This window comes from Rhinolophus sinicus, linkage group LG03, assembly GCF_036562045.2.
Source record: "Rhinolophus sinicus isolate RSC01 linkage group LG03, ASM3656204v1, whole genome shotgun sequence".
Classification (NCBI taxonomy): domain Eukaryota; kingdom Metazoa; phylum Chordata; class Mammalia; order Chiroptera; family Rhinolophidae; genus Rhinolophus; species Rhinolophus sinicus.
The window spans coordinates 190,040,135-190,065,463 of record NC_133753.1 but is presented as its reverse complement, the minus strand read 5'-3'; the positions used below and the strand labels follow the sequence as shown (position 1 = coordinate 190,065,463).

General features: G+C 50.4%; 1 protein-coding gene across 5 annotated transcripts in view; it reads left to right on the top strand.

The window, feature by feature from the left end:
- Positions 1-25,329, top strand: part of TRIO (trio Rho guanine nucleotide exchange factor) — a 324,184-nt gene extending 298,855 nt beyond the window's left edge. For 2 of the 5 annotated variants that reach the window (XM_074329064.1, XM_074329063.1), the window contains 16 exons: positions 358-447; positions 1,032-1,124; positions 1,884-1,934; positions 2,149-2,226; positions 3,171-3,362; positions 5,250-5,427; positions 7,712-8,493; positions 12,446-12,693; positions 14,219-14,357; positions 15,237-15,264; positions 15,476-15,638; positions 15,907-16,028; positions 17,328-17,406; positions 19,087-19,287; positions 22,398-22,536; positions 23,049-25,329. In XM_074329064.1, the coding sequence (XP_074185165.1) occupies positions 358-447; positions 1,032-1,124; positions 1,884-1,934; positions 2,149-2,226; positions 3,171-3,362; positions 5,250-5,427; positions 7,712-8,493; positions 12,446-12,693; positions 14,219-14,357; positions 15,237-15,264; positions 15,476-15,638; positions 15,907-16,028; positions 17,328-17,406; positions 19,087-19,287; positions 22,398-22,536; positions 23,049-23,597 (3,132 nt within the window). In that variant the 3' untranslated portion in view covers positions 23,598-25,329. Of the gene's footprint in view, positions 1-357; positions 448-1,031; positions 1,125-1,883; positions 1,935-2,148; positions 2,227-3,170; positions 3,363-5,249; positions 5,428-7,711; positions 8,494-8,614; positions 9,498-12,445; positions 12,694-14,218; positions 14,358-15,236; positions 15,265-15,475; positions 15,639-15,906; positions 16,029-17,327; positions 17,407-19,086; positions 19,288-22,397; positions 22,537-23,048 lie in introns of those variants that run through there. The other 3 variants (XM_074329067.1, XM_074329065.1, XM_074329066.1) reach the window with 3 other exon arrangements.

The window sequence follows — 25,329 nt, the reverse complement described above, 5'->3', positions numbered from 1 at the left end:
AAAAGAGCTTTTCCTTTCCTCCTAAAAATAGCCAGGCTTCCTAGGACCTTGGGCAGGTCTTGACGGGGTGAGAGTGATTCTTCCTTTAATATTAAGAACTGTGTCTGTCCTTTCACTGCTGCTGGTATTTGCCAGCTGGAGGGAGGGCTGTAATTTATCAAGGGATATATGTTTTTGGAGCCAGGCAGCAGGGCGGTGCTCTATGTCGTAAAGCGGGAATGCGCTCCCAAGAGCCTAAACCATAGTTTTGTTTTAAGAAAATGCCCTTTATGAATGTGCTGAAATGTGCATGTGCTCTTATATTCCAGTGGAACTTGCGATTGTTTTAACCCATCTGTTTGCCTTTTTCATTCCTAGGAGAGAAGGTTGCATATGTACATAGTTTATTGTCAAAATAAACCAAAGTCCGAGCACATTGTCTCAGAATACATTGATACCTTTTTTGAGGTAAGAGCTAAGATAGAAACAAAGTCTTTCTGAATCTTTTGTTACAGTTGATTCCCAAAACTTTAAAAATTGTTTGTTTCCCAGGAATCCTCAGGAAATTAGCTTCAGTTATAAGAGTTCTGAACCTATGTTTCTTTCCTATTAACTGGAGAAATGAGTATGAATTCAATCGATAATTATATCCCTTAGCACTCGGAAGACTGGGGTCATTGTGAAAATAAGGGTTTTGTGGGTTTTTTAAATCAGTTTTAAACGTTAGCCTCATTACAAATTCAGAATAAGTCATGATCTAAATGATTTGCCCAAAATGAAAATATTTGTATGAATAAAAGAAAGCCATTGAAAGAAGGTGTTTAAATAAGCGTAAAAGACTATTTTCAAAAACAGCTCAGAAAGGTTAAAGTGTAAAACTTGGGCATTCTGTGAAATAGTATCCAGTAGTTAGTTTTTGTGCAGTGTGGCTTCTTCCCTTGTTACTTGCATTGCGGTGTCGTTAGTTAGCATTTCTGACCATTACAAGGATTGAAAAATTACCCTTGAAAAGACAACCCATAAGGTCTTTTTTTCCTCCTTTAAAACCACAGGATTTAAAGCAGCGTCTTGGCCACAGGCTGCAGCTCACAGATTTGTTAATCAAACCTGTCCAGAGAGTTATGAAATACCAGCTGCTACTGAAGGTGAGGCTCTGCCAGGCGCAAACTCTGCTGTCAGGCGTCTGTTTGGTGCGAGGATAAAAGTGTGGTTGGGGCCGGGGGAGAGCGGTTGGCAGGTGAGGGGAATCTTTCATGTACACAATGTGAGTGGTCTTGGTATTTCTGATTTTAAATATTTCAGAAAAGGATTTTTTGTTTGTTTTTTTGTTTGTTTATCAAGACTCCTTACACTATTTTCTCGATTTTTCATTTACTTCCAATTCTGAATCCAAATGTCAGGTAAAGTGAACTAATTTTCCCCACCACTGTTCTTTGATTACAAGTGGTTTTACGTGTTTTCTAATCTTGGAGCAAAAGATAAAATTCTCCGTTCTCTCTGTCGGCTCAGCAGCAGCCCTTGATTGGTTTCAATTCCTCAGCACCAACTAGAGGCAAAATCACAGTTTTCCATGACGAACATGACTGTTGAAAAGGATTGAGGTTCCCTCATATATGAAAGTTAGAACCTGGATTTGTAAAGAAGGACGAGAGCTTGTGTTGGAGTGAAACAGGAACCCTCACCGGCTCAGATAGATTTGGTCTGACTTTGCTCTCCTGTGGTTTGAAATCTACATAAGGACACCATTTCCTTGTGTTACTGGGAGGTGGAAAAAAAAGAGAAAAGAGGGCTGAAGCGCTGGGCGCAGAGCCTGGAGCATGGCAGGGGCCATCAGAAGCTGGCTGCTGCGTGACTGTCACCCTGCTCATGCTTCCTTCCCCTCCCCCCCCATGTTTGCCTTGCAGGACTTCCTCAAGTACTCCAAAAAAGCGAGTCTGGACACATCCGAGCTAGAGGTACTTACACCCGCTGGGCCACCCGGCTCGCCCCCAGGCTGTCCCCACGGGTCTCCAAAGCAGCCAGTGGCTGGAGGGGTCTGTCCCGGGAGGGGTGGTGGCAGTGGGTGCTGGCGGGTGTCCGCACCTGTGTGTCCTCTGCACCCGGAGGACGGGCGGGCGAGGGAGGGCACGGAGAGCTGTGGCTGACCCCTGGCTGTGTTCTCCCCCTCAGAGAGCTGTGGAGGTCATGTGCGTAGTGCCGAAGCGCTGCAACGATATGATGAACGTCGGGCGGCTGCAAGGATTCGACGTAATGTGCCTTTAAATGTGCCCCTCGCCTTCCATCACTTCCCCTGTGTCGGATTGTTTATCTCCACATGCAGAAAGCTGATCCTTTTGCCTGGTTTTCTGTCTTCTCTCACTTTGCTTCCACCTGATTGGTCTATTCTTCCAACTCCTTTTGGGTGCATTTGATTCGCTTTTTTGGAATCTTCCTGTGCTCTGAGCCCTGCGCCTTGAGGCGGAAACAGGCAGGGCTCTGCTTTGTGTCCTGGGCCTCTGCTGCCGTCAGACAGAGCTCCCTCCCGGCAGGTAGTGGGAAGGCGGCCCTGCCCGGCTGTCACCCCCGGGAGCCTGACCTCGGGGTCACTGTGTTCGTCTTTAGTCTAACAGACTTTTCTGTGAGTTGCCAAATGACATATTTCCAGTATCTATTAGTGTCCTCGAGATATTCCGAACCGGCGTCTTTTTTTTATTTTTTTTGACTGTTGAGGAAGGAGAGGGAAGAAGTTTTTACTTTTCTTGCCTACTTTTTTGCTAGGGATTGGGCTTTGAAGTTCTTTTGCTGTGGTTCTCAAAAAAGCATACAAAGACTCTCCCAGAGGCTTCTGGTAGCACAGATTCTTGTGCCGAGCTCCTGATTCCCGCCAGGGAGTGCTGGTTCCCAGGGTCCCGGGCCCTGCTTCGGAGCCACTGTTCCCGTGTGAACTAGACACTTGACATCCACTTTCAGTCTTTGATTGTAACTGAGGCCAGTGATTTATGCAAAGGTTGGCAAGAATCTTATTTAGATAACTTCTCTTTGGGCTTAAGGACTCATGATAATAAAAGAAGAAAATTGAGCTCTATAAATCAATAGAAGACGTGTATATTAATTGTGGGAGGAAAGCTAAAGAAAACAGAACCTACATGTATCTTAACTTAGAATGCAATGTTTCTCTCACCTCTTCCTTTGCCCCCTTTGCCTCGTTTCAGGGTAAAATTGTTGCCCAGGGCAAGCTGCTCTTGCAAGACACGTTCTTGGTCACGGAGCAGGATGCAGGGCTCTTGCCGCGCTGCAAGGAGAGGCGGGTCTTCCTCTTTGAGCAGATCGTCATTTTCAGCGAGCCGCTCGACAAGAAGAAGGGCTTCTCCACGCCAGGGTTCCTGTTCAAGAACAGCATCAAGGTAATGAGTGTGGCGTTTTGCGTATGTGCTCATTCATGTGCCCGTCGTGCAGATGGACCGTTTCCTTTCTAATGATGACATATCCCGATCCTTTGTTTATTAAATATTTGGAGAATTTTCTAATACATTTCAGAACCTTTACATTCACTCCATCCGTCTGTTGTCCGTTCTGCAGTGGCTGCTGTCTTACACGTGTTTCTCTGTGACCACCAGCACTCATTTTTACCACAATGAAGCCTTCTCTCGGTGGGTTTTTGTGCTCCACCTTCTCTAGGACCACATACAGCTTGTTTCAGTTCAGAGGCGCAGAGCTGGAGTGTGGTTCTGACCCGAGCACATAGCTCACCCTGCGTCTGACTCTTTCCTCATGCGACAGGGGCATAGCGTGTGTTCGGTGCAGAGCATGGAGCTGCAGGCGTGGAAAACACCAGCCATCTGTGCTCTGGCATAGCTCGTTCTCTGAAGGAAGAAGAAGACAAATAAAATAATTGCAAATGGCCCTGTGTCCTCTAAGGGGACACACCAAGGATGACGTAGAGAAAAGCAAAGGAGGAGGCCTGAGGTCCCAGCACATGGTCCCTGGGAGATGCAGCCTGCTCTCCTCCCAGGTCTTTCCTCCTCTGCAGCTCTGCAGGTCCTGGGCTCAGAAGGGAGACATCCTTCTTTGTGTTAGGGCCTTGGCCCCAAGCTACGGGTCCCCATCAGGCACAGGGCACCTCTCCTACCCTGTGAGCCCTGAGGCCCAGCACATAGGCGGGAGGGGCACTGCACCCTCTTCCGTGCAGCTTCCCACTTAGGCACCTGTGAACCACCGCCAGCAGCCACGCGTTCTCCTTCCTCGGGCTGGGGGAGGGGCTTCTGCCCACCAGCACCTGGGGAGGCATTAGGGCGGGGAGGCATGACGCTGGGCTGCAGGCCCCCTCCTGTCTCACGCCACCCTCCAGCCCACCCCTCCTGCCCTGGTCCTTGGAGGCCCCCCCATGGTCGGCACCGCACACCCACCCATCACCTGCTCTCACCCGTTCTTTTCCTAAGTCTGTTGACAGAAAATAGCTGCATCACCATAGAAATTCTCTTTATACACTAATTTACATATTCTGCTTCCGGAAAGTTACTTTATGTATTTTACATGCCATGTTATGCATTACTTCATAACATGTTACAGTAATATTCGTGTTTTAAATGGTGTCATTTTTCTTCCTGGGGAACTCATAAACACTGGGTGATTGTATAGGAGTTTTGAAAACAAGCAATCCTAGGCTCACATTTCTAGTTAATTGTTCAAGCTAGGAGTTCGACTCCTGGTAATTCCCATGTACAAAATGTGGTTGTTTCAATATTGACATTGGATGAGCTTTACTTTGCAGCTCACCAGTGGGAATAAATGTGCTTTAATGTTTTTATTGTGGAGAAACACACACAACATAAAATGTACCATCATAACCATCTCCAAGTGTACAGCTCAGTGGCGTTGTGCTCACCCTGTCTCGCTCCCACCCGCAGCGCCCCCCTCCAGGACGCTTCGTCTTGCAGAACTGGGACTCCATACGCATTAGACACTGACTGCCCGTTCCCCTCCCCAGCCCTGGGCAGCTATCGTTCTACTTGCTGTCTCTGAATTGGACTCCTCCAGGGACCTCGACTAAGTAGAATCATAATGGTGTTGTTATCTTTTCATGACTGGCTTCTCTCTCTTAGCATAAGGTCCTCCAGACTCATCCATGTTGTGGCCTGTGCCAGAATGTCCTTTTTTAAGGCTGGATTATGTGTAGACCACAATTGTGTGTAGACCACACTTTGTTCATTCATTCATCTGTTGATGGATACTGGGGTTGCTTCCACCATTGGGCCATTGAGAATAATGGCCCTCTCTTTATTTTTTTTCAGGTGAGTTGCCTCTGCCTAGAAGAGAATGTGGAAAATGATCCCTGTAAGTTTGCTCTGACATCAAGGACGGGTGACGTGGTGGAGACCTTCGTTTTACATTCATCCAGTCCGAGTGTCCGGCAAACGTGGATCCATGAGATCAACCAAATTTTAGAAAACCAGCGCAACTTTTTAAATGGTAAGTGTGCTCTGTTACTAGGCATGTGTTTTCTGCCCCGAGTGTACACATTTCTATTTCTCTTCTCTCCTACTGCATATGAGTGATGATGACAGGACTTCCTTGGCACTTACTGTGTATCAGGGACCGTTCTAAGCACTGTCCACATATTGCTTCATTCCGTCTTCACGACGACGCTGTGTGGCAGGTACTCCTATTCCCATTTTACAGATGAGGAAACTGAGGTGTAGAGTAGATTAGTAATTTGCCCCAAGTCCCACAGGTTGTCGGTGGCAGGGGCAGGATGCCGAGCAGACCAGCTGGCTCTCAAGCATGCCTGTCACCGCCGTCCTGTTCCATCCTGCCCCACGTGGTCTTGCAGCATGTGTGTACCAGAGCTCTGTCCTGGGACAGGAACGCCTGAGAAGAACTGACACAGCTGATGGAATTGGCCACCGGTGTGGGGACATTTTCAAGTGCCACTTCAAAACTTGTGTCTGATTGCATTGCACATCCACACCTCTCTCCCGCATTCAAAAACAAGACATAGTTTTTGCCTTCCCAGCTTCCATGACACGATGATAGAAGAAGCATACGATAATAATACAAAACAATAATACAATATAATGCAATACCATACAATAATAATACAGTGCAATGCAGCGCAATGCAATACAGTGCAAAACACCTCAGGGGAAATATCTTCTCCATGAGAGTGAACATATGACCTTACTTTGCTTCCCATCCGTGACCTAAAATTGCTTGCTTCTGTTTGTGACTGCTGACCGACTCGGGTTTTAATTTGGTGGTCCTTGAAGAGCTTCAGGAATTCCGTCAGAAGCTAACCACTCACTCGATGTCTTGTCTTTGTCCTTTTCTCCATGTCCGTGTTCTGTGTCTGTGCCCCAGTCCAATAGGATATTATAATTTCTCTGTCACCACAAAACCACCTTCACGCCTTGCATAACATTCAGGAGCCAGGAACGCAGGCACTCAGTGGGGAATCAGGCTCACGTGGCATTTTGGGCCAGGTGGCAATGAGCTGCCTGGGTGTTAACTCCAAGCTCCCGTCTAGATTGTAGCCGGTCATTTTTAACATTTGCAGTTAGAATTGGATGCGTGGGGTCAGGGGATGGTTTCTTGGCGTGTAAAAAGAAGTTTCGCTCCTGTGAGAGTAAATGCAAGACTCTTAAAATGTATTATTAAGTGACAATCCATAACAGCATGTAACTATTGGGAAATCTCCAAATTTTTGCCAGCTTCTTTACAATAAAATGAACTGCCTCCATATTGCCAACGTGGGTCTGTCATAGTTCACCGGACAGTTGGGCTAGGTGATAATGCCTATTCCAGAGGTTTGAACGAGATCAGGAATGGAGTGGGAGCTCTGGGCATGACAGTCTCCTTGTCCTGTGAGAGCCTATGGCTAACATGGAGTTTGTAAAATGTCATTTGGCTCCAGGATGCTTTTTGACACATGCCTGCTGCCTCCCAGGCAGGAAGGGGCTATGCCTGATGGTTGTATTTTTCAAAGGTTTTTACGCTTGAAGAATTTGTGTTAGTGTTTCCATATATCTTACTTGGCATGTTTCCTGCAGATGAGTATGTAACCAAGTAAACCATAAAGCCAAGAGACCAGACAGCTTCATGACCCACAAGGGAGTTTGCAGAGCTCTTTCCCATCCCTGTCTCTCTGGGATCTGCAAAACAGAGTGGTGCATGCCCCCCTCCTCATGTGGTGACCAGGGGTCCCTTAACTCCCATCCAGGCTCTTTGCCTGACTGCTCTCTGGTTCAAAGAGGACCTTTGTGGCAGCTGAACTACAACTCCCGACCGTGTGGGAACCAGCTGGTACCTTGGCGTCCCCATTGACACTGGCGATTTGTCGGGGATCCCCCAGCCAGTGTGCCTCCTTTCCACCTGGCAGGGATGCGAAGGTTCTGCTCGCAGCCCCTGGGGGCAGTTAAAGTCTCCCCCACCACGTGTCCTCATTCACTCCGTACTTCTGGCCTCTCCTGCCCCCCACCCACTCACACGCGCCCACTTCCCTCCGTCCAGTCCATTTGACTCCTTCATGCACACGATAATAGCACTGGAGACCTTTCCTTCTTTACTTGTGGCCATGGTGTCGTCTTCTGCCTCCAGGTGGGTGGATCTTCATAGGTCAGGAGGAGCAGAGGTCGTGGATTCCCGTGACGGGAGGGGGGACGGGTTCACAGCCAGCACTCCCTTTGGATGACACCGGTTTCCTCTCCTTTCTCGGTGTGCAGACTGAATCTCTCCCACTGTGTCTTTGTGTTCACAGCCTTGACATCACCAATCGAGTATCAGAGGAACCACAGCGGGGGCAGCGTGGGCGGGGGCGGCGGGGCCCCCAGTGGCAGTGGCAGCAACCACAGCAGTGGCGCCAGCAGCTGCAGTGGCCTTCCCAGCTCGAGCAGAAGCAGACCCTCCCGGATCCCCCAGCCTGTCCGACACCACTCCCCCGTGCTGGTCTCCTCTGCAGCTTCGAGCCAAGCAGAGGCAGACAAGATGTCAGGTATGTCCACTCCCGGCCCTTCACTGCCTCCTCCCAGCAGCAGCCCCGGCCTGGAGGCCGGCCCCGGCCAGCCCAGCAGGCATCTCCCCAGTGGCCAGTCCGAAGGTCCTGAGAGGGAAGCAGAGCAGATTCCCAAGATGAAGGTGATTGAGAGCCCCAGGAAGTCCACTGGGAACGCCGCAGGTGCCAGCCAGGATGCAAACGCCAAGGAGGATGGCCGCTCGCGGAGCAGCCTGGGCTCCCTGCCCCTGGGAAAGCCCAGGCCCGGGGCCGTCTCGCCTCTGAACTCTCCTCTCTCGTCTGCATTCCCTTCTCCATTCGGCAAGGAGCCCTTTCCCCCCAGCAGCCCCCTGCAGAAGGGGGGCTCCTTCTGGAGCTCCATCCCCGCCTCCCCCGCCAGCCGGCCGGGCTCCTTCACCTTCCCGGGGGACAGTGACTCCCTCCAACGGCAGGCGCACCGCCACGCGGCCCCCAGCAAGGACACGGACCGCATGAGCACGTGCTCCTCGGCCAGCGAGCAGTCCGTGCAATCCACACAGAGCAATGGGGTAAGAACGCCTGGCAGCCTCCGCCCGCCCGCCCCACTGCCTCTGTCCCGCCAGCTCTTCTAAACCTCGTGTCGCCGCTGCTGTCCTCGTACTAACTCCTGGCTCTCCTGCTGCGCCGCAGTAATCAACTCGGCCCTGCCTGTGCACTGACCACATAGACACGTGTAGCTCTGTGTGTGCGCGTCCGCCATCCGCAGGCCTGGACGACGGCGGTCCGGAGCCCACACGAACGCCTCCTAACCCCTCTGCTCCGGGACAGCGCTGCTCATCTCTACTAACTCGCTCCTTGCTTTGTTTGTGTCTCCTTAATACGAGAAAGCCACGCATTAACCTTCTGAACGCAGCCTCTGTAAGTCTTTTCCATTTTCCAACCAGTGGACTATCTTGGAACTTTCTTTTTGCCCTTGCCTTCCTCACACACATTTTTTTAGAGGGGTCAGTGTCTCTGCTGTCTACCTCCTATTAAGTCGAAACCTACACTTTGTAAGCTTTTTGCTCATCGCTTGGTCGTGCTCTTTTATACCTTAAATTATCTTTGCAGCATTTTTGACTCATCTGCTGAAAAAAAAAAATCCCTCAAGAAAACTTCCAACAACAACTCAAAGCAAACTATGCTGACAAAATGGGGGGAAGGAATCTCTCTCTCCAGTGGAAATATTTGCTCCCCCCAAAGTTTCACTCTGGAAGAGACTGCTTTAGGGCACCTGGAGATGGGCTCCTGCCGGCGCTGGGAGGATGTCTGCGTTCTGTCCAGCAGGGGGCGCAGTGTGGGCTGCGGCGCTCCGGCCATCCTCACCCTCATTTTGCCTGCCACCAATGTTCTCAAGCAGAAGGGTTGCTGTGGTGGGTTTTTCCCCCCATTTTGTGGCTCCCTCGCTCTCCTACCCAACTGTTTCCTACACGGTAGAGGGCCTGACCCATAACACCTTCCTGACGGCATGCGTGAGGGAATACAACTGTTCTAATGAGTGTATGTTTGATTGCTTTATAAATTTTTAAATACATTTCCCTAAAAGGGTCTGTGTCTCTCTTTATAAAACAAATCTGGCTTTTGCATGTCTGTCTCTCTCTCTCCTGTGGACTTCTGTCAATGCCTTGTTGGGGTTGACTTGGCTTTATCCTTTCTTACCTCCTATTTTTTGTTACGTATTTCGCTAAACTCTATATTTAATTGAGGAAGAAATTAGCAAATGGGTCTTGGTACATTTATTTACCTTTGAATCTCATTCTTAAAAGCAACTAGTGGGGCAGGCTTCCCCTGCAGTGGCCAGCAGTGGCATCCGTGTTCTGGGTGCCTCAGCGTGGCCTGCTGCGTAGCTTGGCCCCCTCATTAGGTGTGCAGGTGAGCGTGAGAAGGCGATTTCAGCCAGAGGAAAAGATGCAGTGACACGGTCTGCCGGAACCTGATTGAATACTTATTGTGCAGGCCTGCCTCACTGCTTTGACCCCAAAACACCCAGGGACTCGCAGTCTGTTTCAGAGGGAACAGCCAGCGCAGGAACCCACATGGTCTCTGGGCGCCCCTGAGTGCACAGGCGTAACGCCCCCGCCGGGCTCCCTCCCACGACGTTCATTCTGAGACAAGGGCACAGTCACATGTGGCACATGTTCTGGCAAATTGTAGGCTGCAAAAGTTACCTTTTCTGTCTCTCACTTTTCCATGTGTGGCAAGTCACCTGGACAGGGAAATTGCCAGTGTTTTTATGAGTCAAAATGCCTTAAAGAAAGGTCCTAGAGGCCTGAGAAGACCACTGGAGGCCTCAAATGGGGATTTGGTCTCTGGATTCTGAACTAGTTCAGTTAAAAGGAACTGTCTGTCGCCCTGCCCTGCTCCCACCCACTTGGGCCACTTTATCTCCCTGGGTGGGGGGGTCAGCAGCGGCCTCCTTCCTCTTGACCACTTCCGTGGAGCTGTCTGCGGTCACAGCCAAGCATCTGTGCCTAATCCACGACCGAGGTCCTTCTTCCTCCTTTATATGGGCACCTTCTGGAAAGTTCTGCCGAGAGCAGGAGTGGAGTGGATGTGGACCAGTCCCTATGGTGACTGTGCCAGCCCCCAAATGTGGACGCACAACCTCCCTGTACCTGTCCACCCAGGCAGCAGTGAAAGTGCAGCCCTCTCCCAGAGGCCACATGGCCCATGCAAATCCCTAACCTCCCACTTTGAGGGCGTGATAATTGCCCGCTGGCAAGGCGTGGTGAGCATTAAATGAGATAGATTTCAAATACCTAATACTTAGCCTAGGGCATAGGAGGTGTTCAGAAAATTCTAGTAGCTATTATTGTTGTGACAAAATACTCAGATTATGGTACGTTTTTTACCAAAAGCGCCTGTGCCACAGAAGTTGATTTTTGTTTATGTTTTCTAGCAAATTTGGCTTTTTAATCACAGAACTATTAGGTGTTGCTCTGTAAGTCAGCATACAAAAGTAGACGCTAAAAGGATAAAACTATAAGTGAGTCTGCGCAGCCCAAAGCCAGGCGAGGGCAGCGTGGGCATCCATGAGGGGCAGCAACACACAGCAGCCCCCCAAGCCGAGACAGGAGTGATGGCTCTGCCCTCGGGTGTGTTTAACTTAAACTTCCACCACGGGTCTGGATTCAGCCCGGCCTTTGGACTCCCAGCGCACTGGCTTGTTGACAGCGGTCCGCCGTCTGCTCCAGGTGCCCTGACACCAGCTCAGTAGCCCAGGGCCAGCAGGCATGTGGCAGGGGTGTCTGACAGTCACACCTGCACCGACCCAGCACCTGCCCCAGGCGTCCAAGAGCCTGGCAGAGGCTCGCGTCAGAGTTCGAGAGCCCGGCAGAGTCTTGGGGATCCATGACTGTCCAGACATCATCATTGGTGAAGGCCTCTCGGGAACAAGCTAAAGGGAGCAGGGCACCTGACGCCATTCCCCACGTCCCGACTGTTGCTAGACAGGATTGGGCCAGAGGTAGCTCAGGATTTGGCAGTGGTCTCAGCTTCCTCCTCCCCCGGAACAAAGGGGCCACTTGGTAAAGGACAGCTTGGGGCAGATACTGCCGTTGGTGTTTCTTCTACTCGCCAGCTAACACCACCCAGCTTGTGGGCCCCGGTAGGTGGCCTTAAGAAATGATCTTTGTTTGACTTTTGCAATCTTGCCTCATTGACTGAGTTACTGAACAGGTATTGAGTGGTGACCCACAGAGATTGGGTGCCACTGGGCTGCCGGACAAGTGTGGGTAGGTTTCCGCTGCGAGGGTCTGTTCCCAAGGAGCCAGTGGTCGAAGATCTTCAGTGACACGTTCCCGTGGCAACAGCGTCTTCAGGACACTTGAGTCATGCAAACTCCTAAGAGGGCCGTCCACCATGGGCCACACAAAGGAAGCAGGACAGCTATCCCTAAGAGCAGAATAGTAGCTGACTTACTTTTTAGGTAATCTGCATTCTTCTTTTAGAAGGGAAAAAAGGGAATTATTAGGCATGACAGCAACTTGGCGGAATCCTGGAATATGCGTTCTGGATGAACGTTTTTATCCAGCTGATTTGGGGGCTCCTCCATGATCTGATCTGTCAGGGAGCTGAAGAGTTACTCTTTGCTGCTCTTTAGTTTAACAGTACTTTTAAAGGAGCATGGTAGAGTAACAATACCGTGACAGGAGTAACCGCACCTGGCGTGAACACGAGGACTGAGCCGTTCCTTCAGAGATGCAAGGAGATGGGACTAAAAAGCATCCAAATGTAGTGTCATCATTGCACTGATTTTTTTTAAAACTGTTCCTAAATTTCTAGAGCAACACTGGTTTTCAGTTACTGAAAAAGCACAGGGTTAGCTAAGAAGTGTGGAGGAGAGTGCTGCAGAATGCCCTCTGTGTGGTGAGCCCTGCTCTGGGGCGTCGCGTCACGGCACACACTGACGAGCGAGTTCATGGTATCAGATCTCATGTCAGTTCCCCTCTGCCTTTTTTCTTTCCATCTTTCCCGCTACAGAGTGAAAGTAGCAGCAGTAGCAACATCTCCACCATGTTGGTGACACACGATTACACGGCAGTGAAGGAGGATGAGATCAACGTCTACCAAGGAGAGGTCGTTCAGATTCTGGCCAGCAATCAGCAGAACATGTTTCTGGTGTTCCGAGCCGCCACTGACCAGTGCCCCGCCGCCGAGGGCTGGATTCCAGGCTTTGTGCTGGGGCATACCAGTGCAGTCATCATGGAGAACCCCGACGGGACCCTCAAGTGAGACCCCAGCCGGACAGCCGAGGGGAGAGGGGCCCGAGCACAAAAGAGGCCTAACGGCCCCGAGAGGCCGAACCTGCTGAGAGAAAGCAGTGCTCTTGTCTGTTAGTGTTAGCCTCCTTGTCCGAGCACAAGGTGGACCCCCCAAAGGGAAGATGGGTGGCTTTCCATCTCTCAGACTCCTTCTGCAAGTTACTTTAGTTACCTCCACTTGAAAACACACAGCTTTTTCAAGCCACTAGGTAGACCACGATAGTATTTTAGTCCCTGGGTGTTTGGGGGGTTGAGGACTTTGCAAGGACCCCTAACTCATTATTAGGGTACATCAGTAAAGATACTCATTCTATAAGTTCTAGTAGGTAAAGATACAACGTGTCTTACCTCATGTATAGTGGAAGATGAATGCAGTTAAGAAACTTGAAACCAGTTTTGCTATATTAAACATTTTAAAGAAAACTGAAGTCAGATGCTGGATTCTAAAACTTCCCTTCCCTGAATCTCTCTAGTTATGGTAGAGACCAGCCACATGGCTTCTGGGAGTGGAAGCATTGCAGGACTTGGTGATTTTTGAAGTCTCTAAAGACTTTGGGCCAAAAACCCCAACCCGAAGGCACTGATGGTGGCTGTGGTCCTCTTCAGTCTTGCCTGTGGCCTTGGCTGGGTTTGCAAGGCAGGCTGTGCCTCTGGCTCCACGCTTGCCACCTCGCCCTACCCCCCAGGAAGGCTGCTGGGCTTGAGTTCAGGCTGCAGAATGCCTGTATTCCGTTTCTTGTCCTGTTTCTCCTTGACACGCAGAAATATTTTATTCTAGTACATTATTCAAGAATCCCATTTTATACTTTGTTTTCTCCAAAAATATTCTTAGGCCCTGTACTAGGGTTCTCCAGAGAAATAGAATCAATAGGTTGTGTGTGTGTGTGTGTGTGTGTGTAAAGAGAGAGAGAGAGAGAGAGAGACAAAGAAGTTTATTGTAGGGAGTTGGTTCGTGCAATTATGGAGGCTGGCAAGTCCACATCTGCAGTGTGGACCAACAGGCTGAAGACCCAGGAGAGCCAATGATACAGATAAGTCAGAAGGCGTTCTATTCTGCTGGAGATTTCCCTCCTGCCCAAAGAACAGGTCTTTTTGTTCTACTCAGGCCTTCAGCTGATTGGATGAGGTACACCACTGTATGAAGAGTAATAGGTTTCACTGTACCAATTAAAATGTCAATTTCATCCAGAAACATCCAGAATCGTGTTTGGCCAAATAGCTGAGCATCCAATGGCCCAGTCAAGTCGACACATAAAATTAAGCAGCACAGGCACCTTTATATTTTCATCCTTAAAATTTGATGTAACAAAGTGTTGGGTTTCCGTCCTGGTTACCGAGGATCACAGTAAAGTGTGCTCAGCAGGGTTCACTGTTACTGGAGTTTTCTCCATCATCTTATGTCTGCGTTGGTCAGCTTTTTCTAATGTTTTCAGGAATTATTTGCTGAACACTGGAAAGGCAGTATACTAACAGTGTGTTAATTTCCCCCTAGGAAGTCAACATCTTGGCACACAGCACTCCGTTTAAGGAAAAAATCTGAGAAAAAAGATAAAGATGGCAAACGGGAAGGCAAGTTAGAGAACGGTTATCGGAAATCACGGGAAGGACTCAGCAACAAGGTATCTGTGAAGGTGAGGACCAGTGTCTCCAGGAACCATGTCCCCCTCAGTTGGACGTGGGGGCTGGCACCGGCCCAAGAGGAAGTGGGGGTGTCCCACTCCCAGACCTGGGGCCCAGGCTCGCTTGGCAATGATCTGCCTCTCAGCATGTGCCTCCCTCTGCTCGGGAGCAGAACTTCCAGGGTTTTGAAGCAGGCTTGCAGGGATGGTGCTAGCTGGCACAGGTACCTGTGTATTCTAAGGAACCAGGTATACATGTGGACACCTCACCAGTACACATCTGTCTGACAGAGAACAACGTTAGGTTCCCAGGAGAAGCAGAGTCTAGATTCTCAGAAGCAGACAGGGAACAAAGCAGCCGTGGCTCCGACTTCCTTCACTGCCTGCCTTAGACCACAGGGGAAGTGACTAGATGCTGAGACACAGGTCCACTGGCTCTAGCGAATCCCCTGACTCCAGTCAGCTTTACTCCTTTATGATCAGATTGCCTTAAACCGGGGGTGGGGGGAGGGGGGAGAACGACACGTGCCTGGAGAAAAAGAAAATAACTCCTAAAAGGAATCTGGGGACCCTAGGTTAGCGCAACAGCCATTCTGCAGAAGGAAGGGATCCAGGGATGACTGGACTTGGTCCTTAGGCTGAGAAAAACGACGTCTATGAGTTTAAGCAGTGTTTTCATTTGTGTGGGTAGGAAGAAAACACACCCAAATTCATAGGACTAGAAGCTTTCGAGTGTATTTGAAAGAGTGAAAGTGTGGTCAATTGTGAATGAAAGCCAGGCAAAGCAAGTTGTATTTCTTTGCATCTTTCAACAATACGTGTAGCCCCAAGTAACGTCTCTCAAAATAGGCCGTGTTTTTGGTTCACACCTGTGTGCTTTTTCCATTTCAGCTTCTCAGTCCCAACTACATTTGTGACGGTGAGTGCTGTACCTCTTTCTTCTAGTCCTAGAGGTTATGGGGCCAGGGGGCGTGTCTCAGAACACTCAGTGTAGCCGGTGGAAACGGGTTTTCTGTGCAGCTCTGGGCTGGGCCAGCAGCTGAGGTCCTGTTTGTTTGTGACGGAAGTGTGGGTGGGCCCAGGTGGGAGGGGAGCCGGGAACCAGTGTTACTGATTCCTTTCTCCTGCAGTTCCCCCAGAATTCGTCATTCCCTTGAGTGAGGTCACATGTGAGACAGGGGAGACCGTTGTTCTTAGATGTCGAGTTTGCGGCCGCCCCAAGGCCTCGATCACCTGGAAGGGCCCTGAACACAACACTTTGAACAGCGACGGTCACTACAGCATCTCCTACAGGTGAGGGGGTCCCACGTGGGGGTCGCTGTCGCAGGCTGGTTCCACCGTGACTGTCGTGACTGAGTCCGTGGTTGCCCTTCACACTGGGACGCTTCCCATGAGGGAATGTCTCGTACCTGGGTGTGTGACTCAAATTAAAATTCCACTTGAAATTCCTCGTGGGTATTTGAGCTCCTGCTTTCCTGCGATGCTGCAGGAGAGAGCTCAGGGTGGCAGCGGGGGGAGTGGAGCCTTTCTGACACGGGGCGTTTTCTGCTCTGTGTGGCAGTGACTTAGGAGAGGCCGCTCTGAAGATCGTCGGCGTGACCTTGGAGGACGATGGCCTCTACACATGCATCGCTGTGAATGACATGGGTTCAGCCTCCTCTGCAGCCAGTCTGAGGGTTCTAGGTAAGCTGCAGCGCTGCGCTGGGGTGCCCATCTTCCAGGGACCCCAAGTCCAGAGTTCCTCTCTACACTTGAACCCTGGGCCTTCCAAAGGAGAGCTGCAGCAGCAGCCCACAGTCTGGGACGTCCCGGGGTGGGTGACTTCTCACGAGGTCAATGCAGGGGCCCAGCGTGGCCTCTGACATGGCCACTGGGCTGGAGCAAGGTGCGTCCTTGCCTAGTTCTCAAAACACACTCTTGTATCCAATTTCTCTTTGATCTGATTACCCAGTCGCCACTTTGGCTCTGAGAGAATCTAATCTAAGTCGGTCTCGAGGAATATGGGTGAAAGGGGAGGAAAGGAGGGAGTGTGGTTGCAGCGTGCACGGGCTCTGCCTGTCTCAGACCCTGGCAACAGCCCTGCTGGTGGGCGTGGCCTCCTGTCCTTCTAGGAGCCCAGGGGGACCTTGGTGGGACCCACATCACTCTGGTCTGAAGCCCTTGCTCGCTCCACTGCCTGGCAGGGCCTTGTTCCCTCTCCACCACTAAACCGTGAACTCCTGGAGGCAGAACTCATATCCTAAGCCTTTTTACATTTCCTCTAGTTGCACTTGACACGTGTGGAGGCTCAGTAAGCAGCACATATTGATCTCCAGCTACCATTTTGTGGCCACCAACTATGCCGGGGGGGGGGGCGGGGGGGGGGGCGGCTGCGATTTCTCATTGCTCCTGCAGCTGTTCCAGGCATGAGAGCCCCTGACGGGAGTGAAAATAAAGATCTGAACTGCAAGGTGAATTGAGTTTGGGGGCGCCCTGTGTGTAGACAATAAACAGAATTGTCTCAGAACTTTTATCCCACGTGTCTTAATCCTACATCTATTTTAACCTCATTAAATCAAAGAAAGGAAGTGTTCTGATTTTTGGATCATGCCACAAAAAAAGTCTTGAATTTGAGAGTAAAGAATCACCGAATTCTAGTTTAAAAAAGATGTCACAGAAATGATACAGGTGATTATCTTTTTAGATAAATCACTATTGAAAGCTAAGGAGTTTAGGGAGATACACTGATACCCTGGAGACACGAGTGGGGTAATAGTGGAAGAGGAAGTGTGTGTTCATTTCTGTCACATGAATCTGTCTGTCTGTTGTGCTGAGTCCCAACCCGCAGCGTGTTTCACACGTACAGCATGTCTCCCTGGTGGTGAGACACAGTTCAGTTGCTCAGGCGCCGCATACAGCTGCCACCTGGGACCTCGCAGGTCTGTGCTCCTTCCCGAGAAGCACCACCTCATCCAGGCTCAGGGGATGTTGCTCTTCTTGCAGGTCCAGGGAGTGATGGGGTCGTGGTGACCTGGAAAGACAACTTTGACTCCTTCTACAGCGAAGTGGCTGAGCTTGGCAGGTACGGCCTACAACCCAGGGCCCCTTCCGGGAGAGTAGCATGGAGGACGTAACTCACTGTAAGAGCCTGTGCGTTTGCCAGCAGTTGGGAGTTCTGTGTGTCCCATTAGCAGTGTAACCTGTGTCGCCTTTCGCTACTAAACATCCAGGATGTAGCAGAGATGTTTTCAGCTCAGGTTGCAAGAGAAGTAAGGCCCAAAGCCATAAGCCATCCATTGGAATGGCTTGACTCCTGCTCTGTGCCATCTGTGTCCTATGCGTGGTGGAATTCAGGGGAGAGTCACTCACACCGTTTCTGTAGGACTTCATTCTCCCATGGAGTCCTGGTTAGAAAAGTCTGTGTCCTTCAGGTTCCAGCTGTACATGGAGCTGTAGGGGGAGTCGCAGGGGACCCATGTGCAAACTGAGAGAGGGCTCCAACAGAGAGGGGCTGTTTCTCTCCAGATGGGGCAGTACCATCAAGCATCTTCTGAGTGTCCTCACATATCATGTGGCAACAAGGAGGTCAAAAGCATGACAGCCAAATGTCCCTTTTGGAAAGCTTTCCAAGAAACTCCCCCAGCAGCCGCCTCTTCCGTTGAGCAGCCACACTGGGTGGTGGCTCCAGTGACCTGCTCACCTACCTGCATGCATCAGCCTGGCATCGCTGCACTTATCTTCACTGCACAAGGCACCCCTCACGTCTCAGAGCAGCAGTGATTTATCACATCACACGACGTGTGACTGATTGGGGTGTTAGTTCTGTTGGTCTGTCGTGGAATGCGCATGTCTCACCCACATGTCCTCGGCCCCACCTGGGATGCTGGGCTCTGGGGCTTCCTCACATGGTGGTGGAAGCATTCCAAGAGAACAAAAACAGGAGCTGCAAGGCCTCTTAAGGCCCAGCCTCAGAAATCCACAGCGGTGCTCCTTGCACACTCTGCGTGTCAGAACCAGCCCCCAGCCAGCCCAGATTCCAGGGAGGAGAGCTAGACGCCACCTCCCCCGCCCCCCCACGGGAGGACTAGCGAAGGGGCGGGGCCACCTTGATCCCCCACAGCCTACTGCCCTTTCTCTTCATCACGTTCCCCAGGCCCCCGCCGTCTCGTCCCATTAGGGCAGCGGGCTCAAACTTCAGGTCCAAGGCCCCGTTGTCCAGATGAAATGGAGATGGAGCTGGGGTTTCGGGTGTGGTCCGTGGGTGCGGCGCCAGGGACCGTGAACTAGCGATGAGTGACCCACCCCCATCATCCTGGGGCAGGCAGGCAGTGATGGCAGCTGACACCTGTTCAGAAGGGGTGTGGGGTGAACAGGAGGCCCCAAGTAGTCCCTCCCAAGCTTCTTCACACAATGAGGAAAGTTTTCCATGAGAGAACGAAGGTAGAAGCTGCCTGGTAAGTCTCACGATGTCACTTCTGAGGTTAGAGGGAGTCAAGTGATCTGCCTAGACCAGTGCGAGGCAGTGGAGTCTGCCTGGAGGAGGAGGAGACAGTCTCACCGCGGAGCAGCTCGAACATGGGCAGGCTTCCTCGGGGCCATCGCGGGGCCACAGCCCCTGCACGGACTGCTGGGGAGAGCAGGGCCTGTGGGCAGAACGGGTCGGCAGGCGGGGGACGCTGCCCCTCCCCCAGTCCACTTAGGTTAACACTTTTCTCCACAACACAGAGTCCTCTGAAAATTACCTTCTCAACCTATTTTCCAGGGGCAGGTTCTCTGTCGTTAAGAAATGTGATCAGAAAGGAACCAAACGAGCAGTGGCCACTAAGTTTGTAAACAAGAAGTTGATGAAGCGTGACCAGGTCACCCACGAGCTTGGAGTCCTGCAGAACGTCCAGCACCCACTCCTGGTTGGACTCCTGGACACCTTTGAGACCCCCACCAGCTACGTCCTTGTTTTAGAAATGTGCGTACACACCGACTTGCCCCTCTTTGTAACCCGCAGCCTCACCTTCAAGCGTTTTATTGATGTTTGTTCTCTAAGGACAATGGGAATCGGGATTTTAGGATTCACAGAACTTCTAAAACATAGGGGTGTGATCACAAAATATGGTGTATGTTTCAATGAAAAAATATTTATTACAGTAAAAAACACATTGCCATTAATCCCCCTCAAAATACACCCCCTTGGTTCGAACGCACTTATCCTGTCGTTCTTGCCACTTTCTGAAGCGGTTCTGGGAGTCCTCTTTCATGAGTGTCTTTACTTCATCCTTCATCATGACAATGCTCCTCCGTGTCACACATCGATTCTGGTACGGCAATTTCTGTCAAATAAAAGCATTACGGTGTGTCCTCATCCACCTTATTCACCGGATCTGGCACCATGAGACTTCTGGCTCTTCCCAAAGTCAAAATGACCATGAAAGGAAAATGTTTTGAATCAATTCAGGACATGGAGGCAGCCACGACAGCACAACTAAAGATACTCACAAAAGAGGACCTCCAGAACTGCTTCAGAAAGTGGCAAGAATGACGGGATAAGTGTGTTAGAAGCGAGGGGGAGTATTTTGAGGGGGATTAATGGCAATGTGTCGTACTGTAATAATTTTTTTTATTTGAACATTCACCATGTTTTTTAATCAAACCTCATATGTATGCTATTAGAGACCACAATTTTAGAGCTTTCCAGTAAATGTAGAAAGAAGTAGTTTTGAGTACGTGCTGTCCAGCAAGGGGGAAGCAAGCCTAACATCACACCCAGGCTCCCACTGGGTCTCAGCCTACCTGGAGACACCACCCGGTCCCCAAAGGTCCCAAGAGGCCAGGCCTCTGAAGACACATGGCCCTGGTGGCGACCTCTGGTGGGCGCTTGGGGCGGGCTCGCTAAAACCTGCTCTGTCAGGTACTTGGCAGGCACCTCAACCCCAGGGCCACCCAGCCCCTCAGAGCTCCTGCCACCGAAGGATGCCAAGAAGATGAGGGTGGGGAGATGCACCTCACCAAGAGATGCCCCTGGACGGGGGTGGCCTCCAACCACGCAGCCCCGCTGGTCCCCAAGGTCTTACTGGACCCAGTGGGACACCTCAGCATACAGCTCAGTCATGTAAAGAATGTGAAATTCAAGAGCAGTTGTCCTGAACTGGGGGCATTTGTGCCCCTCAGGGGCCACTGGCAATGCATGAGGCTCTTTTGGTGTCACAAGTCAGGGTGGGGTGCTACTGTCATCCAGCAGGTGGAGGCCAGGGATGCCGCTCACCATCCTGCAGGGCACAGAACTGCCCTCAGCAGATGATCGTGTGGCCCAAAGTGTCAGTAATGCCTTGGAACATTCTGGTCTCTGGAAAACATCTCAGCATTTAGCTTTCTTTAGATTCCTATTGCTCCATTTTAGGCGGTCTCAATTCACACATTTACTTGGATTTACAACTTCTTTTCCACTGGCAAAAGTAAAACCTTTTGCACCAGTTCGTACTTTTGATCACTCCTCAGTGGAAAGTGTAGACCAGGCAGAAGGAGCACCCCTGGTCCGTGTAGGGGCACATTCGTGGCGACAGCGGGGCTCGAGCTTTGAGGCCTCTCCCTCAGGGACTCTCTCAAGGCCCTGCACCTGATTTTCTATCTCTTGTGTTCTTTTTCTTAAAGACTTTATAAATGCCTCCACCCCATGCCTTTATGGGCGAGGCGGCTGTGGCCCCAATGGGCAGTGCCCGCCCCGGGGGAGGGGATGTTTCAGGAGGGTCTGCCCGCCCAGGGCTGCGCAGCTACGTCTCTGGGACAGCAAACCCGTCAGGCACGGAAGGGAGGACGGCAGGCCCTCCCCGAGGCTGATGAGCGTGTCAGTGGACGTGTGGCCTGGTTGTGGTCCGTGCTCCACCTCTCAGTGGCCCTGTCACCTGGAGCTCACTTCTCAGCCGTGGCAGCCTTTACAATCTCAGCTGCTGCGGGTGATTGTTGTGGCGCTAATGTGATATCCAAGCAGAGACCTGGCCCCTGTGGGCCCTCAGTACCTGGGAAGGTCCTTTCTGGCTCTAGAAGCTTGATAACTAACAACACGGTCCATCCTCCCTGAGGGTTTTTAGCAAGAATTATCTGACGTCCTCATAAAAAATCTACAAAACAAGGCCTCAGTTTCTGCTTTAAAATTTTCAGTGTATTCAGCCATCATTTCTTCTCCCTGGAAAACCAAATGGTTTGGCCGCACGATACTGTTAATAGGATTTCTTTTCATAACAAATTACTGACTACCAAATTCTCCTTGATTACTCCCCATTACCAGACAAGTAGATGATTATCCTGTACGTTTCTGTTTTGCAAAAAAAGAAGGCAGCATAGACAGGTGTTCAGAGAGGCTGGGGCCAGACCATCTCATTGTAATTCCAGCCTTCACTTATGAGCTGTGTGACCTTGGGAAAGTTACATAACTTCTGTATGCCTCAGTTTCCTCATCCATAAAATGGTGACAATAAAACCTTCTCGGTGAGTTGTCATATGGAGTAAATGAATAGATAGAAGGTATTTAGTCCCCGGTACGTGGGCAGCTCTATGTAAGTGTTTTTTAAATATTTAAAGCAAATTCACAGTAGGAAGACTTGAGACCATTTTGACTCACTTACCGTATTGCCTTATCATCTGCCTCTTACTTACGTTACCTCATTCAGCCTTCCCATCACCCATTTTACAGATGACAAAACTAAGGCTCGGGGAGGTGGTACCACTTCATTCCTTGCTTCAGCAGATGCCCACAGAACACCTACTGTGTGCCTGGCACTGCCAGGCAGCGCTCCCACGTCATTTTCTCATGGAGGCAGGGTGTGAGTGGAGCCGGCTGAACGGGCGCCTCCCGGCTCCCTCTAAGGTTTCAGCTGCCTGTTCCCCACGGGCATCTGCACAGATGTTCACAGGAAGCCACCCTGGTGATCCCATTGTGCCTTCAGGTGGAGATACAATCCTGAAACATGAATGGAACATGAACAGTGGGGCACAGAGAAGGCACGTTTACTTCGTGTTAGACGAGAAAGTTCTCTAACGTGAACTGGCACTTAGTGACAGCCGCACACATTCCTACCTCTGCAGGGCTGACCAGGGGCGCCTCCTGGACTGTGTGGTGCGATGGGGAAACCTCACCGAAGGGAAGATCAGGGCGTATCTGGGGGAGGTTCTGGAAGCCGTCCGATACCTTCACAACTGCAGGATAGCACACCTGGACCTAAAGGTTAGTGGGTTTCCAGGGACCAGAGAGTGGCATGTCTGACCACGGCTGGGGACAGATATGAGGGGGTGGGAGATGGAAGCACTGGTTTCCAGTCTTGGTTTTCAAGAGTTCACTTTCATTGATTGGAGATCTTCAGACATTTCATGAGATTTCAGAAAGTTGTGTGAGTTTTGCTGGGCTGGTGTGGGGCTGGTTGAGTGGTGACTGAGAAAGGGGGAGAAAGGATTGCTGTTAGTGCTGGGAGCTCCAAGGAGTAAATACCCAGCTTCGGAAACCAGCCTGTGCAACATGCTGCTTTCGCTCATCTCCAGAGGGCTGGTCTGCACCGAGTTGGGGCAGCGGCTTCTCTGTTGGTGCCTGTTCCCCCTTCCGTGGGCCCGTGTGCTGAGAGTTTGATTCTGTTTTGCACGTGAGCAGTCTGTTCCAGTCGACCTCAGAAATTGCTGGTGAGCCTCACGCTTGAGCTCAAGCTTGGGGTTGTTGAAAATCACTGGCCTTCTCCTGTCTTCTAGCCCGAAAATATTCTGGTGGATCAGAGTTTAGCCAAGCCAACAATTAAACTGGCTGACTTTGGAGATGCTGTCCAACTCAACACGACCTACTACATCCACCAGTTACTGGGGAACCCTGAATTTGCAGCCCCCGAAATCATCCTTGGGAACCCGGTCTCCCTGACCTCGGATACGTGGAGTGTGGGAGTGCTCACATACGTCCTTCTTAGTGGCGTGTCCCCCTTCCTGGACGACAGTGTGGAAGAGACCTGCCTGAACATTTGCCGACTAGACTTTAGTTTCCCAGATGACTACTTTAAAGGAGTGAGCCAGAAGGCCAAGGATTTCGTGTGTTTCCTCCTGCAGGAGGACCCCGCCAAGCGTCCCTCAGCTGCGCTGGCCCTCCAGGAGCAGTGGCTGCAGGCGGGCCCCGGCAGCGGCAGGGGCGCGGGCGTCCTGGACACGTCCCGACTGACGTCCTTCATCGAGCGGCGCAAACACCAGAATGATGTTCGACCTCTTCGTAGCATTAAAAACTTCTTACAGAGCAGGCTGCTGCCTAGGGTCTGACCTGTCCTGAAGTCCTTTCTCATTCTCTTTCACCTGCCAATCAGCTGTTAATTTCAATTTCGAAGAGAAACACAAACCAACATAACTGCTCAGCTGCTGATTTCATCGTGTGAAACTGCACCCCGAGTGCGGGCTGCCGGCCGCGCGGCGTGGAGGACCTTCCGTGCGCCCTGCGAGCGGGGGCAGCGTCGCTGCGTCACAGTCTTTTATTCAGGTTTCTGCAAAAAATGAAAAGAAACTTTTTTAAACGAACACGAATAGAATTTTGCAAATTTAATGTTTTCCAAGATTTATTCAAGGAAACAAAATGCCTGGGTTCGACCGCTGGTGTTAAGGAACACAACAGAGATAGGGGCCACCGCGGGGATGACGCGCCCTAGCGGCGGCGGCCCCCTGGCTCTGAGCTTGGCCAGCCGCCTGATGTGTGTGTCTCCCTGGGACGCCAGACGAGGCTTCTGAACCGTGCATTCAACCTCAAACTTTTGCATAAAAATAGAATGAATTGTTTTGCTCTGATGAAATGTAGGCCTTACTTGTATATAAGACTGGTCCTGCCTTCAGTCTGCCCATTCCCCACCTGCCTCCCCTCCCACCCCCCACCCACCACCCGGGCCTTGCTTTGGGGGTCAGAGGGTTCTGCCCATCCACCGAGGACATCAGGTTGGGTCCTGCCCCACTCCCCCACCCCCCAACCCCCAAGCCGTCAATCAGATTGTTGAGCAGTATACAGTCAGATGAAAATACTGTAAATGCACTCATCGGGGTTTTTTTGGTTTTATTTCATATCATGTGCAATGTTGTGGCTTTAACATTTTATGCAACTATTTATGAAGACCTCTGTTGTACCTGTAATAAATATATAGAAAAAGCACATACTTCGTACGGTGAGCTTTATGGTTTTGTGTGTGTGTTGGGGCGGGGTGGGGTGGAGTGAGGGTGGGGGATTGTAGCCCTGTGCCATCGTTCAAGGAGATTTAACTCTTCGTGAAATTTGTCAGTTTCGAGGACTGTAAAAAGTGATTTCATATTCTGAATATAAAACTGGATAATAGGGTAATGTTTTAAAATTTATTATGCTATTATTCAGAATGCCAAAGTATTATTTTTTTCCCCAAAATCAGTCTGGACATTTACTACTTTTTAGACTTTTTGACATTCAACTTTCTGTACAAAAATTGGCTGGACTTTGAGCTTTTGGTAAGAAATAAAAGCCAACTGAGCACTAAGCCGCCTTGAGGCTGGCACCCCACATCTGTGTCACTGTGGCAGAATTAACGCCGATGTGGGGAGCCCTTCAACAAAAGACGCTGGGTTTCTGGGCACGCTTGAATTTTTCTGGATGTCTTTTTATCTTTGTGTGAAATACACTAACACAGAGGCCAGCCCGCTTCCCAAGCCAGCCAGACACCTGGGTTGAGCCATAAACGGGCGTAGTTAAGCTTTGCAGCTTCCAATGTATTTTATTTATTCTTTTGTTGGGTTTTGTTTGTTTGTTCCTTGTAAAATTGTACAGAAACTTTTTAAAAGAAATTGGATTCAAAACTGGATGTGTATTCGTAACCTCACAACTTTTATTTGTGTATTGTTTCTTTTATTATTTCAGTTAAATTTTTACATTATTTTGCATGTATATTTCTTTGTACAGAGACCTTACATGTTTACACAGTATGATGTGATGTAAATATTTTATTTTGCCATCAGTTCTTTTAAAAAATTAAACATATTTGCCTGA